At 37.6% G+C, this 18,084-nt stretch overlaps 1 protein-coding gene across 1 annotated transcript in view; it reads left to right on the forward strand.

Annotated features, from left to right (window-relative positions):
* ADGRB3 (adhesion G protein-coupled receptor B3) overlaps positions 1-17,648 on the forward strand; it is an 840,391-nt gene extending 822,743 nt beyond the window's left edge. Inside the window, exons 30-32 of the mRNA XM_061131956.1 lie at positions 76-111; positions 9,999-10,103; positions 16,997-17,648. Coding sequence (XP_060987939.1) covers positions 76-111; positions 9,999-10,103; positions 16,997-17,185 — 330 coding nt within the window. The 3' untranslated portion in view covers positions 17,186-17,648. The remainder of the gene's footprint in view (positions 1-75; positions 112-9,998; positions 10,104-16,996) is intronic.
* Positions 17,649-18,084: the final 436 nt, after the last annotated feature.

The following is an 18,084-nucleotide window of genomic DNA, read 5'->3' on the forward strand; positions in this document are numbered from 1 at the left end:
TGAAAATAATCATTTTTATTTTAATACTAAATAGAACTTTTTTGGTTTTTCTTCTTTTTAAAAAATATCTAACAGAGAAGAAAATCACGATATTCAGACCTTGACTTTGAGGTAAGTGTCTAAGAATTATTTTTGTTTTAATTTTAATTACTTGAATTTGAAATTGGTGTATAATTACTTAAACATATTACTCTGTGCAGCTATGTAAGAGTTCTACATTTTTTAATTAAAATGAGAAGTCAAATGTTTTTCATTAAAATCCATAATGTATAACTAGTTTTAGAGAAAAAATATAAGTTCTGATTGCTTTAAATGTGTGCTGAGACTGAGATATTACATACAATTAAAGATTCCATTTCATAATGCTAAGACATGTGGGCTATTTATGGTGAGAGTTGAATCTGGCCAATTTGTTTAAATCCCTCAGTTTGTTGGGAAGTAGGAATTTTGGTTTCTTGATATTATAAATATTTTTCATATTTAAAATGGTCGTGTTTGTTCTACTTCAGTGATGATGTGAAGAGCGCCTGTGAGGGGTGTTTGGCTGGGTAGCTAGGTTTCCTTGGGACTGACTTGCCAGATTCAGGCTCCCTGTGGTACATTACAGACTTGTTTTTCCAATAGCAAGTGTTGTTTCAACGTGCTCCTCTGTTTGGTAAATGCTTTTTCACAGATATAAACAAGATGAAGATGTTCATTCTCCAATTTGCATTGAATTTATATTGATGCTGTAATACTGATGCTAGAAATTACTGAAATCATACCATTTGAGCAGCTTATGCTAAGCACAAAATTAATGATGTTTGAGCATCACATAAAATGCACTTATGCATCTTGATAATTGGATATGATTCATAGCCTGCTGACATAATTGGATATAAAGCATTATCAATTTTTCCAGCATATTTGTACTGTTGTGATGCCTACATAGAACTTAATACTCTTAGCTGATATCTTAAAATTTTAGAAGCCTCCCAGAATGTGGAAATTCATAATTCCATCATTTCATTTGTGTAGATGAATATTGTAACTCAGCAATGCAAATCAAATATCAAAAGGGAGACAGTAGTTTCTGTTTACTATGATGGTGAGCAAGCCCAGAGTTTACTTTGAATAGAGTCTAAGGAGAATTGGATTTTTTTTAAGACATATTTTAGTAGAATTTGTACAGGATACAAAATAGTGATGATGAATCTGACCTCAATGATGATATGGCAAATCTTAGTATTGATGTGGCTCAATTGCATCAATATTAACCTGGCACAGACGGATATTTCATTAGAGCCTAAATTTTTAAGATAAAAGTATCAAGACTATAAATTCAAAGAGAAAATAAGCAAAACTCTTCACTTTTAGATTCTTTAGTACCTTTTAAGGAACAGATATTTTAGGGTTTTTTCCTATTAATTCTTCAGCTAGCTAAAAGAGAGGATCATCCTGTATATGTGTATGTTCCTGATATATGTATGTGTGTGTATATATTTATACACACATATGTATATGTATATACATATTCCTGAAAGCAGTTAGTTGTTGTGTTAGTAGGGAAGGGAAGAAGTGAGATTAACCCACTAGGCATCACTGATAAAACATAGTAAAAATCTAGATCTAAAATTAAGCCTCAGTGCAACCAACTAAAGTTATGTAATTGTCAGCACTGAAAAGAAATCTGCGTCCTTTGGAAAATTAGAAAAACTGTTCTTTTTTAAAAATTTTTTCTGTGGCAACTGGTAACAGACTCCTTAAGCTGATCTTTCTTCCTGTGCTTTGGATTCCAACATATAACCAGGGTATTATTAAGACACCTGCTGATAACAAAGAGACAACAAAAAGTTGCAACACTGCAACTGTAAATGTTTTCTTGTGCCTTTTCATTACTTTGGTTCTTGCATGACTTCTATTGGTGTCAAGTTTTGCCAGAAAATGTCTTTGATGTATGATTTGAATGGTTTAATACTACTCCCCTTAATATATGTGCAACTACAATTATATAACAGATGTTTCGTGGACTGTGTTCAGAGAAATTATTGCTGCATTTAAATGCTGATGAATTTTTAAAAATCTATCTGTTCTCTATGGATAGTCCTTAAGGATGAGACCAAGTTGTCTCCTCCCTGTTTTAATTCAGGCTGGATAAATTAAACATGTTGATGTCAAACTTTCTGATAACGCCCACCTGAGCCTGCTAGTTTTACCACACAATCACCAACTCAGACATTTAAACCACTGCTAGACAAACTTTGCCTCCTGGTTGCCTAAAAGCATCTTCCCTTCAGGTGAAGGCCTCACTCACTCCCAGAATCCACACATGATAACAACATTCTCTTAACTCACATACCCAAAAAACCCTGTGGGTAAGTCATACATGGGAAGAGCCGTTTCATAGCACCGATCTCCAAGACAGCATTGAGCAGAGAACACGGCAAGTCAACTGGTCATAAAATTGTGGAATATAGATCATTACTTTCTAGAAAGTATACAGAAATTACTGTAGTGTTGACCCTATGTTTTGTGACCAAACTGTCTATTGAATTTGTATTCCCAACTCTAAGCAGAGAGGTGGTACAATACCTAACCCTTCAGTAAGTGTTTGTTGAGTGAGTGATGAAAATTTGAATTTTTAATCTGATCCACTTTAAGAAAACATAGTCAAACACTATATCTGAGTTGGAGCAGTATAGAAAATGGATCACAATGGAGGCAACACCTCAAAGATGTCTACATCATATATAATTCAAGGAGCTAGTAATGTCAGATAGAAATCCCCAGAGGGGGAAAAGGCATGGAGGTTGCCCTTGCATGTTTAGTGAGCAAGAAGCAAGTCAAAATTCACTGTAACCTGGAGCAAATGGAAGACAAGGACAGAGGAGGCAATTTATAAACCATCTAGTGAAGGGCTTGTATACCTTAGGAACAATTTTTACCTAATTTGTTACTAAAAGCCGCTAAGTCTTTTCTGTTGTATTTTGTTTTGTTTACTTTTACTGAGGAAATTTTCAGCTCTGATCTGGGCTATGGAAAGATGAATATGGCAGTAATAGTAAGGAGAGACGGTAGTGTGGTGAGGAAGGAAGTTGAAATATAAACTAGGGAGTGACTAGTCTACGAAAGAAGAGATGAGCACCCACTTCCTAGAGGTGGTAGGAAAGCAGAAGTGAAGCTGCTTGGTTGTGTGCGACCCTTTGTGATTCCATGGACCCACCAGGTTCCTCCATCCACGGGATTTTCCAGGCAAGAATAGTGGAGTGGGTTGCCATATCCTTCTCCAGGGGATCTTCCCGACCCGGGGATCGAACTCGGGTCTCCCACATTGTAGGCAGACGCTTTACCCTCTGAGCCACCAGGGAAGCCCAGGAGAGCAGAGGTGGTAGGATATTGTTCATTCATTTAAAATAAATAAATAGTAAGAAAAAGCATTAAAAAAAAAAAAGGACACTGAAGAGTCAAGGTCACAGGGCAGGGAAGCCAGAGCAAGACAGCTCTGCAGGTCTGAGCCTGAGCTTCTGCTAGTACCACAAACAGATCCAGGGAAGCCAAGGAGACATTTAGCTAGGATGAGTTGCATTTTAATACTTAGGGGATTAAGGTGCCTCATATGATGTGAAATTAAAAATATTTGGCAGGTGATTTAAACTGTCTGTCTTGGATTGAGGACAAAGCTCAAAGAATTCTTAGGAATACAATTACAAACTTCCTTCCTGAAACCATAATGTATAGTTTTATCATTTCCATGTTAAAAATATATATAGAGAGAGGTGTCTTTTTTGCATCTTCTCTTGCAAAACTGTGGGGATAAACCTTGTCACGTTCTTCCATGGGAACCATGCAGCCTCTTAAACACACCGTGGAATGTTCCTTTGAGGTTCCTGGTGAGCCCCCACACCCAGTCAATCCACACGCTTCTCCCACTTGGCAGAGGGCACAGGACAGCACAGACCCAGGGTAATTGTGACCTGTCTCTGTGGGCACTTGATGTTATTGGAAGATTTGGGGGAACATAGTCAAGTAAGGTAAAATATTATTTTATACTAATTTTATGTCATTTATGAACACAGCTAAGCTGTGATATAAAAGAAAATATTTATATTAACTTCTAAATTGAAAGCATACAATTTCTTACAAATGTCTTATTCTCAAAAGATCCCTTCATGCTTTGACCCAACCCCCAGCTGTGTGTGCCTTCTGTTACGCAATCAAGTATATTTTGGGAGGAAAAGTTTGCGCACTGAGAACTTGGCTATATCCTTCTCTTCTAGCTTACTAAATTTAAACTACTGTTGCAAAATTATTTATCTGTAGCCAAGTATACTCTGAGTGACAGCACTTGTCACTCATATATATATGTATGTATGTGTGTGTATATATATATATGTATGCATGTATATATATATATATATATATATATATATACACACACCTCATTCATTTTTTTCAGACCCTTTGTCTGGTTTCTTTTAAGCCCTGGGTACATATTTATTCAAATAGAAACATATTTGACACGGTAATGCCAAGCATTTCAAGGGTCAACAGAGTCTGTCATGGATACACTGGGACTCTGACCAAAGAAAGATACCTAAATCATCCCCTTCCCACAATATGACTTTGAGAATCAAGTTTAATTCCTGTAGTGTGTCTTGTTTCCTTCACATGAGTTTTAACATCACTGCAGACTAGCATTCAACAGCTCACGCTGAGTTAAAGACTCACATGCAAAGCTGCAAGAAGAAAGATAACCCTAGTTTTATACTAGTTATATGGACAGTGGCAGTAAGCTCTATAAGGCCAAGTGGTGTCTAATTCCTAACAGCACACGATTTCCCAGCCCCATAGTCTAAAGTTTATAGTCAGGAGATTCTCCAACTTTTTCTAATCATCTCCTTCCATTTCTTAAAAGTTAATATATGCAGGGTAATACCTATCTTATCTGTAATTCAAACTTAAAGAGATTGCAACTCTATAATTCTAGGCTCTGAATTTGAAAGAGAAAACCTTCAAATAGGAGGAGAGAAGGCAAGATTGGTGATGGCCTTCTGTGTCTGTGTACCTATGTATCTGTGACACCTCATTCATTTAATTTATTCTGTGCCTGTCTGTGGAGCACTAGCTGAATGCCAAGCACTGTGCTGGGTGTCAGGGATTCAAAGGCACTGCCCCCAAGATGTTCAGAGAACAAGATGAGGAGAATAGCCTTCAAGCCAAAATTGCAGTGCTTGCTATGAGACCATTGCAGGGTGACTGATATCCACAGAGTTCATGAACTCTCAACAGAAGCCCTCTCATCCACCCTCAATTTTTTAATCTCCTTTTCATCTGAAAAATGAGATGGCATCATCACAAACTTGGATTGTCTGATAAAGGATGCTTCCTGAGTCCATGGGGTCCACCTAAGACAGCAGCATGCAGAGAGAATTCACTTGGATTCAGAATGGATTCAGCTTCCTACCACCTGTGTGAGCTGCAAGCTTTACTGACCTCTCAAATTAAATCTCCTAATCAGTCAAGTGAGATAATGACCACCACCTCCCAGGGTTATTCTGAGGATTAGGAAAGATAATAACAGCTACCTTTTCATAAGTGGCTCTTATCTGTGTACTCCAGTGATAAGTGATTTAGAACCCTTTTTAAATCTTCAATCTTACAAGGTTATTCTGACAACTGAAATTCTGGCTAAAGGAGATTGAGTTTTTTGTCTCTTACATACAACTGGAAAGTCATAGAACTAAGATCCAAATCCAAGCTTGTCCAGATCTAAAACTACTAGATTTGATAAGTATTTAATCAAGGAGATTGTCTGGAATATAGTAGGACCTCAAGACATGAAGTTTATTTACATCCTAATTTTTCTCAAATATCTGAAATTTCATGAAAGTGCTTGACAGCATATCAGTTCCCCACTAATTTCAACAATTAAAAGGCCACAAAGACTGCCTTCCTTGAGTTACAAAGATATAAATGAAGGATAAAAGTCCTATTAAAAAAGCTATTTGGGAGACACTACATTTGTGCAGTTAGGTGGGTGGTCCTTTCAGAATGGGATATCAGCACAGCTTTGAAAAAAGGCTGAATGATAATAACCTAAGTGAAAGTGAGCTTTGTCTAGTGTTTGTCTTTATTGCAAAAGACACCCGTAATATTTGACAGGCATTATAACTGAAGGAACTGATTTTTATGTGGTGTTGCAAATTAGAATGTATTTGACTATTTAAATAATCCACTTGTTTAAGGTGCAATTTTGTCACAGAATTCAATTTCTTTGCGACACAAGATGTTTGGTTCACAAAAGAATGAAGAAGGTAAATGGATAAACCCTCAGGTCAGTAAAAGTCCAGAAAGTAACAAACAAACAAAAAACCCCAAGAAGAACAACAGCAAAATAGCAAAATTCAGAAAGAGCCATCAAAGTGGATCAGTAAGATTTATAGGTATAAAACTTTCTAATTAGGTAATTAAAATCATCAAAGGTATAATTGCTTCAAATAATTAAATATTTAGGCAAATAGGTGAACCCCTTATCACTTGTGACAACTAAAACTGCAGCTTAAGTTTTTATCCCAGAACATCACTGGGTTAGACCCTGTCCAGTATTCACTGATTCTGGCTTTACTGTCAATGGATCTTTCCCCACTAAAAAAGCTAAACGCTTGAGTCTTTTTTTTTTTTCCATTTATTTTTATTCGTTGGAGGCTAATTACCATGACAAAAGCCACTACAATATTGTACTTGAGTCTTTGAACAAGACAATCATGCCTGGAAGGTCACACTGAGAATGAGTCCGATCCATGAGCTGTCCCTTGGCAACTGTAATGTGGTCCTCTTCTTGGAACCAGCAGGCCATCATTGCTATGGTGATTTCAGGCCGTGACAAGGTGGCAGTTTCAAACTAGGCTGATGATCTGGCTTGAGGATGTTTTTGCAATTATGTTTCTAGGTAGGAAGGGGCCCAGATTTCAGCACCTAAATTTTTCATTTGATTTTACATTCATTTCAGGGTCCTTGAGCTTTATTGTCCAGAGTAGCTTTGATGAACTTCTGGAGAACATCATAAACTACTCCTTGGTTACATCAGATTGGTGCCCACCATATACACATCTAAGAATGTCTTAACAATCCAACTCCTCAAAATCCACCCAGTTCAGAATAAGGTGCTGCTCATTCAATCAAAGCATGATTTAAAAACTCCAATCAGTTAATGTATCCTCATTTCCATGAGATATATTCGATGCTTGGCTTTATTAAACATGCTTTATCTGTTAGCGATATCTGGTTGCAAGAGACAGAATGACTTTGACTGACAGACAAAAGAGAACTTTGTTGGAAGGATATGTAAAAATTCACCTCTTGGCAGGAGATGGTCAGGACCTTGATTGACAGTTTCCCAATGCAAAGTCAGACTCCCCTCATGAGATAAAATATGAGTGGAGAGAGACAGCCCAGACCAACTCAGCACAGGGCCACCTCAGAGCGGGCAAGTGCTACCAATAACATCAACCATCTTAGAAGAGAATGAGTCCTCTTCGGAAAGGAATGATCTCCCTGAGGAAAGGGGATTTGGGCGTAAGATGAGAAATTGCAGTAGGAATTCTCTTTTATAAAACAGAAGAAAGAAAACAAACAAAATGCAGGAATAACTGATTTGAGAATTTCCAACCTAAAAATGAATATGTAGGACTTCCCTGGTCGTCCAGTGGTTAAGACTCCATGCTTCCAATGCAGGGGATGTGGCTTCAGTCCCTGGTCAGGCCTAAGATACCATGTGCCATGTAGCATGGCCAAATTAAAAAAAAAAATTTTTTTTAAATATGTAAAGATTTTGGAATCTGAGTCACTTGGATTTCTTTTAGCAGACTTCCCAATCACTTACTCCGATAACAGTATGTCTTGTTTTTCCTCACCATAGTCTAATTAAACTATGTGATTGAAGTGTGTCCTCCATTACAGTTCAAGCTATAAAAGGGCAGCGACTCTACCAGGTTTTGCCAGTATTGTTACTCCAGTGTCTAGCTCAATATGTGATGTCATGAATATGTATTAACTGACAGAATGAAATCTCTTTAGAGAAATGTCGGTATGATGACATCACTCCTACTGCACCCTGACACAAAATAACTGTGTGGTAAGATTCATTATCATGAAAAACACTATATGGTAGTTCAAGCTGAAGCCAGTATACTGACGACTATAGTTTGTTTTGTTTGTTTGTTTTAAAGCACTCATTGTAACTCAGACCCATATTTTAGACAGTGTCTTAGGGCCAGATGCTGCCTGGGAATATTTGCCTCCCTCAGGATAGAATGCACTGCGTTGTTTGCCAGCCACTTGGTCCTCAAAATCCCTCCATTGCGTTGCTTTTGCAAATCCCCGCCTCACAGCAATCTGCATCAGCCATCACTAGTCAAGTGGTGTATGCCTAGTGTTTCTCTAAATCCTGCAGATCTGTTTCTTGTATTCTCCCCAAAACTGAAGAGAAGTTAATCACCCTACAGCTTCATGCTGTGTTTATGCTCCTTTCATGAGTGATGATGCCATGTTCCCATCCTCCCCACCTGATTCATCAACAGCAAACTTCTAGAGCTCAGAGGAGCCAACGTGAAAATAATCCACTAGAGCAACACTTAAAACGGCAGAATTCTCCGTATTAAAGTAGCTAGTGAAAACAGAAGAATTAGCTGAACAAAGCACTGCCTAAACACAGATTCATTAAATATAGAAAATTAAAGTTGGCTTAAGAGACAACAAACCTTTTTAAAATGTTGAAGATGCCATTTGCATTTTTCTTTTGCCTTTTTTGTTCTTTAGCAGATAAAGTTTTCTACACACGTGTCTTTTGAGAACAAACTTGGGCATTATAAATCTTTCCCCAAAGTTGCATTTCTTTTTCAAAACAAATTCTTACTTCTGAAAATATTTGGTAATTAAAACAATAGACCAAATGTTCAAATCATAGCTCAGACATGAATATGGTATACCTATGCAATCTGCAAGAGCAAGTGGTGAGTTATGAAGCCCATGCTTAAAAAGACTATAAAATCTTACATAAACATGAAGGCATAATCTTAGAGAACCACCAAAACTTTGATATTTTAACTTTTAAATATCACATTTGAGGAAGGTATTTTCTCCTTTAAAATAACACATAAATACAGGGGAATTTTTACCCAACCCTCCTTTGTTAGTACTCTTTTAAATGCTCTGTAATAGAAACAGATTCAGCTCATGATACTTACCCCAAGGTCATTTTATTTCTGACTCTATTTGTTGAGTTGTGATGAAGTTGGATGAAAGGCTATAATCAGGGATGAAGAATATTAATGTATTTGTATCTGTGGTTTTAGAAGCTCATCAACCACACAATTTATGCTCTGAATTCTAATTGTTAAGATTCTGTACCATTTTGTAAACAAATATATGAAACTTCTGGGTCAGATTTTCCTTCTGTGAAGCTCAGTCATTATTCACAGAGAAAGTGTAAGATTTTTAGTTCTAACATTATATTTCAGACACTTTATTGCTTTGAGTTAGCCTTAATTGGCATAGCCTGGGACTTTGCTCCCTGTTTAGTAGAGCCAGCCAAGATTTTAGTGTTCATAGAAATAAAACATAAAAAGTAATATTTCCCATGGCAAACACTGAGAGACTCTGGTGCTTTACAGTCTGAAATTTTTAAACATTCTTTATATTGTAGAAATTTTTGTAAAACAGCTTTATCTTTAAATGATGAAAATCTTACACAGAAATGACTGCTACATTTTTATTCACCCACAAGAGAAAACTATTTTTTGCTAATCTTGTAAGTGGAAGAAAAAGCCAATTCTTCATGTTCTAGAAGTGCTGACTATAAGATAAGGCCCTGGTGCAGCTCATTTGCCTGTGTGGATCTTCTGGGACCTCCTAGTACCTGCAAAAGTTGATTTCCCTTATTAGTGTAGTAAAATATTAAATCTCTTTTTTTAATGCATAAATCAGGTTAGAAATGTGAGCCATCTTACTTTCTTTTGCAGAAGGTTATGCATACAAGGAAGAGGCACATGGAACTGTTTCAGGAACTCAATCAGAAATTTCAAACTTTGGACAGATTTCGGGATATACCAAATACAAGCAGTCTGGTGAGTGGACATTGCTTCATTGGTGCTGATGCTGTCTTGGGAATACAAGAATGGAAAATTGAAAAAAAAAAAAAAATCCCCCAATGGTGCTTTGAATTGTACTCAGAGGCAAATTAGGAACAACAGAATTTTAAAGTGTTTTGTTCATATTTCAAATGTTCTCAAGTATAAGGTCTAATTGGAATGAGTTATATATATATATATATATATATATATATATACATACATATAAAATGTGCTGGATTCACCTGGCCATTTTATAATCAGAGCTAAAAGCCAGTTAATTCAAATTTCCAAAGAGTTGATTAAATCTTTTCATTTGAATGCCTGGCATTTTAAGGTCATAACATGTAATGTATGTAACCTATATAATATAAATAAGAGGTATTATAAATATATAACATATAGATAATAAGCACACCTATCTGTAGAGAGAGAGTTATTACCTGAAACTCGAGAGGTAAGTTCTCCCCCCAGAGTTTCAGGGTACACATCAGCGCTGGGGGCTTTGTCGGTTTTGACCACTCTCTTCATTCAGTCCTTCTGACTATAATCCTAGCATAGGACTTAATCAAACACAATGATATTTGGCCACTGCTATGTGCATGGCACAGTCAGAGCTCCAGAGAAGGCTATGCCACTATTTGTGAGAGCCCTGGATCATGGGTCTAGAAATCAGTATGATGGTTCAACAAGATATTTCAGTTTTATGATAGTGCAAAAGCAATGTGCATTCAGAAGAAGTCACACTTTAAATTTTGAATTTTGGTGTGTTCCTTGCCTAGTGATGTGTCGTCCAGTATTCTTCCATGATGCTGGGCAGGGACAGAGACCCACAGCTCCCAGTCAGCCCTGAGACCACAAGGATGAACAACCACACTTGGACAACCATTCTCTACCCAGACAGCCAGCCTGGTTTTCACTTTCAGTGCAGTGTTCCATAAATTACATGAGATGGTGAAGGACAGGGAAGCCTAGTGTGCCGCAGTCCCTGGGCTCGCAAAGAGTTGGATATGACTTGGTGACCGAACAACAACAAAGCCTGACTAAGCTATGGTGGTCAGTAGATTAGGTGTGCTGAGTGCACTTTGAGCTTATGATATTTTCAACTGTGATGAGATTCATGGGATATACATCCATGGTAAGTTGAGAAGGACCTATAGTAGAAAGCTCAGCCAAGAACTATCTGAGCTTGAGCAAGTTACCCAGCTCAATTTCTGAAGCTCAATTTTCCCCTAAATTGAGCATAGGAAATAGTCTGAAAATGTGCCCCTTGGATCTTCACACTTGCCAAAGCAGGAGGGGCCTTACCAGCCACTAGCTAATTCTCTGATTCGGCTCTGAGAATTAGAGCTGGGATGGCCTGCCCTCTGACCACTCCAAGTGTGGCTCTTTTTCTCAGCTTCACACGTTTGCAGACCCTGGCTGGCTCTTCTCCTCCCAGCCTCTGGTGTTCTGAAATACACATCCTTTGAGGTGTTTCTGGTCACCTTCTCATGCTAGTAATTCTTTCATATGTGTATGAGTCTTAGTCCTGGCTTTCTAAGTAATGCCATTCACTTATCAAGAGGAAGAATTTATGTGTCTTTGTGTTTTGCTTGTATTCCTCTCAGTGCTAAAAAGCATGATGGCCATATATGGTAAGTTATCAATAAATGGCCACTCTTGATTTCTTACATGTCAAATAGTTTAATCTACATTTGTTAAATGAAGGTTGTAAGCAATATTATACACTTTAACTCTTCACTGGTCTCTAAAGAGTTTGTGTATATCAATCTATTTTCCTCCATACAGCAAGAATCTTGCATTATGTGGAATCATCAATACAAAGCATACAGAAAACACTGTATGTAGTGAGTGGTTCTTTCTCATCTACCCACCCCCCACACCAAATATTAAACTGTCAATTTTTAGTTAGCAGGAAAATGAAAATTGCACCATTGAGATTAGCCCTAAACTCATTAGCTACTCATTTTGAAATCCTGAAAGCTAACATTGAAATAAATTGAAGAAACTTCTTGTTTTCTTTTTAAAAGTAGAAGGTTATGCTTACAAATTTGAAAGACTTATGCAACAGATACAGCTGGCTGACTGCTATAATATGATTGTAATTTCCCCTTGTATGGTCTGGATATTAAATCATTAATGGCACAAATATCTGTATCTCAGTTTCCTGACAACCAAAATAGCATCCTAATTACAGCACATCTCTGCAGCAGCCTGCCTTTTCTAGAAAAGATTTATAAATATTTATCATTTGGGAGGTTAGGAGTGGGGAGGATCGTTGTCATTGCTGCTTCACTATTGTCCTAAATACATGTGAACAGAGGGAAAAAAAAAATCCTCATTCCATTTTGATTAATAAGGAACATGTGAGTGAGTTTATTATCCTATAATTCACAGTGGCATGTTGCTAATGAAACAGTGCCTAATTGGGTGGAGAAAGAGATTTTCAAAACAGAAACCTCAATAAAGTCTGTTTCCTTTTTTTTTTTTTTTTCTGGCTACTAACTCACAACACCTGCCTTTCAATGCAAATAACTGTAATTATGTAGAATCTGGGGAATAAAAGGGAAACCGGAAGACCACTCAATCTATCTCCCTGCCTCTAGGCAGGACAGCACCTGAATCTCCTACAAGGAATAGGTGTGGTTAACAGCCCCATCATCACATAGAATAAGCCTAGGGGTCTTTCACTTTTCCCCTAGCAAAAAGGTTGGAAGAAGGAAAGAAAGAAGAGAGGGAGGGAAGAAAAGATCAGTGAAGGGGGAAAAGAGGGAAGGATGGAGGCGGGAGGGACTTACCACCTGTCCTACTTACCTGTCTGCCCTGGCGAGGAAATTTGGGGAAACAAACCGGCATGTTTTGGGTGGCTGTGAATTCTCAGATTCTGTGAATGTTCTCTTTCTATTTATACAACCTAAGACCACATTAGCACTTTTGGAAGCTCATGTATGTTGGCTTATATTGATTTTATAATTTATTAGGCCTTTATCACACGTGCTTCAGTTTAAGTACATCTCCATTCTACATTTGAGCTCAAAAACAAACAAATGAACGTAATACAATTGCATCAATTCAGGAACTTATTCTAACTCTGAATTTTGTATCAAGATTCAGGCCTCCATTGAAATCTTTCCTGGCCCAGGTGGCTCTCCCTGTTGAATTCAGTGACCCCATAGGCTGTTCCAGGGTTGATTGTTCCTTGGACCACTGAACAGGTCACAGTCTCTCCATGACAATCCATCACCCACTGACCGCAGAGGAAGATGGGTGGGCCAGGGGCGCTGTCCCCCGCTTCCGGCTTCCTGCCCTGCTATCCCCCACTTCCGGCTTCCTGCCCTGTTATCCCCCGCTTCCGGCTTCCTGCCCTGCTTGCTGGCAGTGGTGGTCCTTCTCCACTCAAGGGCGTCCACACGCTTGGGAGCCATGGTGAGAATCACAGCTCCACAGGGAGTGCTGTAGGATGCCGGAGGAGATGAACCTCATTCATTAATTTATCACCTACTCAGAAATTCAATCAGCCATGTACTGGCAATAATACTCTGAAATTAGAAACAAGACATCCTGACAAAGTTGAAAATTAGCCTTTTTATTTCCTGTATCTGCAGTGCTGGATCTTTAAAATATAAAAGGAAAATCACACTTATTCTAAACACGATGAAGCACTTAATTGTATTTATTGGAGTATAGTTGCTTTACAATGTTGTTTGTTTCTGCTGTACAGAAAAGCTGTTCACACACACACACACACACACACACACACACACACACAATCTGTCCCCTCTTTTAGATTTCCTTCCTATGTAGCTCACCCCAGAGCAGTGAGTAATCCCCTGTCCTCTACAGGAACCTCTCACTGGTTATTTTATACATAATATCAGTAGTGCATACATGTCACTTATAATCTCCCAGTTCTTCCCACCCTAACTTCCCCTGTGGCATCCATATGTTTGTTCTCTACATTTGTGTCTCTTTTTCTGCTTTGCAAATAAGATCATCTATACCATTTTTCTAGATTCCACACGTATGCCTTAATATACAGTATTTGTCATTTTTAAAGCAAATGAACTAGCACTTTACGTATCTTGACTTCTTTTATGATTGAACTAATTAGCTTTCTGTCAAACAGGATTCCCTGAAAGCTCCTTGAGACAGCCCTCCTCCAGCCATGGATAAATCCACTCTATGGCTTGATTCAGCAGAATTTCTACCAATGAGCTCTTCCATTGATGACTGATGGTTCTGATCCCTATAATGCCCCTGAAGGTCCAACCATTCCTCATTGCCTACAAAATAAATTCCAAATTGAGAAGTAGCCTGGCAGACAAAGCCTCTTATGATCTGGCTTTCAGTCATCTTTGCTTTTTTTTTCCCTAATATTCTTTTTCACTCCAACTAAAATAAATTGGTCTGTGTTCTGAGAGGCCCCATTTCTACACTGTCTGGATTTGAACTTAGTACACATACTTTGCCAGCCACCTGACCTCCAGCCACTCATATGTCTTCCTGACAAAGCGCATTCTTCTCTGCCAGGCCTAATGTCACTTTCCTCAAAAAGGTCTCTGTTCTTTCCACAAAAGGAAGCCGTATTTCCGCCCTTCTCCAAGCTCCCACAGCACTTTTTCTGGATTGTAGGTGTGTTTATATCTATATATTTTATACCTCCACTTAACTATGGACACCTTTTTAGCAAGGATAATTACTATCTAGTGAGTATTTATTGAAATCAAATATTATGCTCAGATTCTCCACTTTTTTTTTTTAATGCAACCCATAAAGTAGGTGATGAGCTGCACCTTTTGCCAAGTCCTTTAGCCCAAAAGACAAAGCATACCTGTTTTGCAAATATTAAAATTGAGGTTCAGAAAAATGGAGTCAGTTGTTCCAGGTCACATTCATATGGAATAGAGCAACTGGAATTTGTACCTATGTGTACTGAGCTCTAAATCTATGTTCCCTCGTGGACCATGTGCTTTTCTGTATTTGATGTATCACCTTTCTCTCCCAAGCGCCTCATATGATGCCAGCATAGAGCAGTTGATAAATAAACATGGGTTGAAAGGAAACAAAGAGAGAGGGAAAGAAAAGAGAGAGAGAAGGGGAGAGTTCTAGGACTATAACTCATGAGATTTTAGGGTATTAGACTAAATCAGAATTAACCCCCTGTACATGCCTTAAAGTTTTACTTTTTATTAAATCTTTACTATTAGCTATTTTTTTCTTGTATGTTCTGATGATTAAGGCTAACAAGTTTGAAAACAGCTAACATATTGAGAATTTTAATAATGTAATTTCTAACTTATATGCGTATATATGGAATCTAGAAAGACAGTAATGATGAACCTGTTGGCTGGGCAGCAGTGGAGAGGCAAGTATAGAGAGCAGACTTGTGGACACAGTGGGGGAAGGAGAAGGTGAGATGCATTGAGAGAGTACCATGGAAATATACACATTACCATACATAAAATAGATAGCCGTGGGAATTTGCTGTATGATGCAAGGACCTCAAACCGGTGCTCTATGATGACCTAGAGGGGTGGGATGGGGTGGGAAGTTCAAGAGGGAGGTTTAAGGGAGAGGGGACATATGTGTACCTATGGCTGATTCATGTTGATGTATGGCAGAACCCAACACAATATTGTAAAGCAATTATCCTCCAGTTAAAAATAAATTAAAAAAAAGGAAAAAACTATAACTATATATATAATAACTATATCTAGTTATAAATATTTCTATAAGCTGTGTCTTTTGACTATACTGGAGAATGATTGTTTAATTTACTGAGAGGAATCCAAGAAATTATTCAAGTACATGTTTTCTATTCCCCCTGCAATTGACTGTAGTTACTTGAAGGCCAGAATTTGTGTGTGGAGGGGTAAAGAATGCATTCAACAACTGTGAACTGTTTTTTTCTTCCTAAGGAGATATCAGTCATGATTCTCCTCTTGTCTTTGATGTTACTCAGCTTAGTAAATCCTGTTCAAAGCCCCTCATTTTATAGAAATCTTTAAATGACATTTATTTAAAGTAAAGCAATTTTACTGCTAACTTTTAGCCAATATCAGGATATAAAATCCACAAATGATGTCTGTTCATACATTTCTCAAGCACCTACAAGATTGAAGTTCTTGGCGGAGTTACAATTAGGCAGATCTTAAATCTTAGGTAATTAGAGGGTGTGGATGATGAAACTTCAGAAGAAATGTCTTGTAGACATTTTTTTTAAACCCTGATATTGCTGGATATGTCTTCCAAAAAGCTGTGCTCTTTGAAAGGATTTTTGGTGGTGTGTCATACAAGTTTGTAGGAAATTGTGAAGAATATACAGCAGAAAAAAATAGATCACACATAGCATTTTCATATTCTAAAAAGGGTAATTTCTTGATGAAAAACTAAGCAAAGATAGGGATCTAAAGTTTTATTTTACAAAATAAGGCTAGTTTAGGTTCTAGTTTTTAATATTACACAACATTCCCTATGATATAGCCTCAATTTTTCTTGATCACACCAAAGATTCTGCCAAAATATGTAAGTGTTCTACATTTTATGTTAGTGGTAACTTAATGCTCCTTTCTACCTGAACCTATAGCCATCCTGACACTTCACAAGATGCTCCCAAACAGAACATTATCTACATCGCCTGATATATTACTATTCACTTCCTTTGATTGCTGGAACATTTTAGGGTAACTCAAAGAAGGTGTTCATCAGTTTGTTCAATGAAAGAAAACTGAAATCAAAACCATTTCCTGCAGCTGCCCATAATTTCCAATCATCTCTGAATCACATAAACTGGATTAAGCTTAAAACAGCCTCTCTTCCTGGAAATTTCAACAAGCGGCCATCCTAGTCATCAAATAAATGATTCCTTTCCCCTCTCTTCCTGACAGGAAAATCCAGCACCAAACAAGAATCCATGGGACACTTTCAAAAACCCCAGTGAATACCAACATTACACCACAATCAATGTCTTAGACACAGAGGCAAAAGATGCTTTGGAACTGAGACCAGCAGAGTGGGAGAAATGTCTGAGTTTGCCTCTGGACGTGCAGGAGGGGGACTTTCAAACAGAAGTTTAACAGAATCAAAATGGACTGCGGTGGAGACAAAATGTATTTGCACTGACGCTTAAGACTTGGGAAGCCTGACATTTCTCTCCAGACAATGCGACTTTCCTGTGTCAGCACCTCCACGTGCCAAATGTCAGTGGTGTTTGCTTTGGTAACTTCCCCTGGTCAGGCGAGTGGAGAGAGGCCCAGGTGTACAGTCCTGACTGCCCCGTGTTGTAAGTACCCGTGGAATGGATTTGTAAGGTAATCTTTATAGATAAACCTCAAGCAACGATTCATGTTGTAACCGCTTCATATGGTTTAGTTTTCAAAAAACTTCACCATGAAGCACAATGTATATATTTATGCAGTTTTTAAAGTTTATAACAGTCTGTTTGGCCATTACTACACTTTTTACTTTATAATATAAAAGCAAAGTTTTTGTCATTAAATGAATGTTTGTTGAGCTACATTCTTCATTGCTTTAAATGCAATAAAGTAATAATCTCACTTTTATATGAATAATATATTTCACATCTTTATTATTGCAGTTTTCTCTAGAAAGCTCTGAGTAGCTTTCTCTGCTGCAGCTGTGTATAAAATATTTAAAATGTTGTATGGTGTAAATAAACTTTTGTCTACATATCAGTTTTTTAGTGCATTTTATTTTGGATTTGTTGAACAGAAATTTACATATTTATAAAGTTTTTTTTTTCATTACAGATACTGAAAATGTATTCATGGTTTTAATAGCATACCGTTATTACTCCTTTGAGGCTAATGATTTCTCCAATGTAATAGTAGGTTTGTATAGTGCTTCTGTATTTTCTCCTCAAACACCCTTTGGAACAATGTACCATGTAAATGGGGCCTGTCAGAAATCTGCTGGCATCATACTCTTACATAAATATCATGTTTTTTCTATCCCG

This window comes from Dama dama, chromosome 28, assembly GCF_033118175.1.
Source record: "Dama dama isolate Ldn47 chromosome 28, ASM3311817v1, whole genome shotgun sequence".
Lineage (NCBI taxonomy): Eukaryota > Metazoa > Chordata > Mammalia > Artiodactyla > Cervidae > Dama > Dama dama.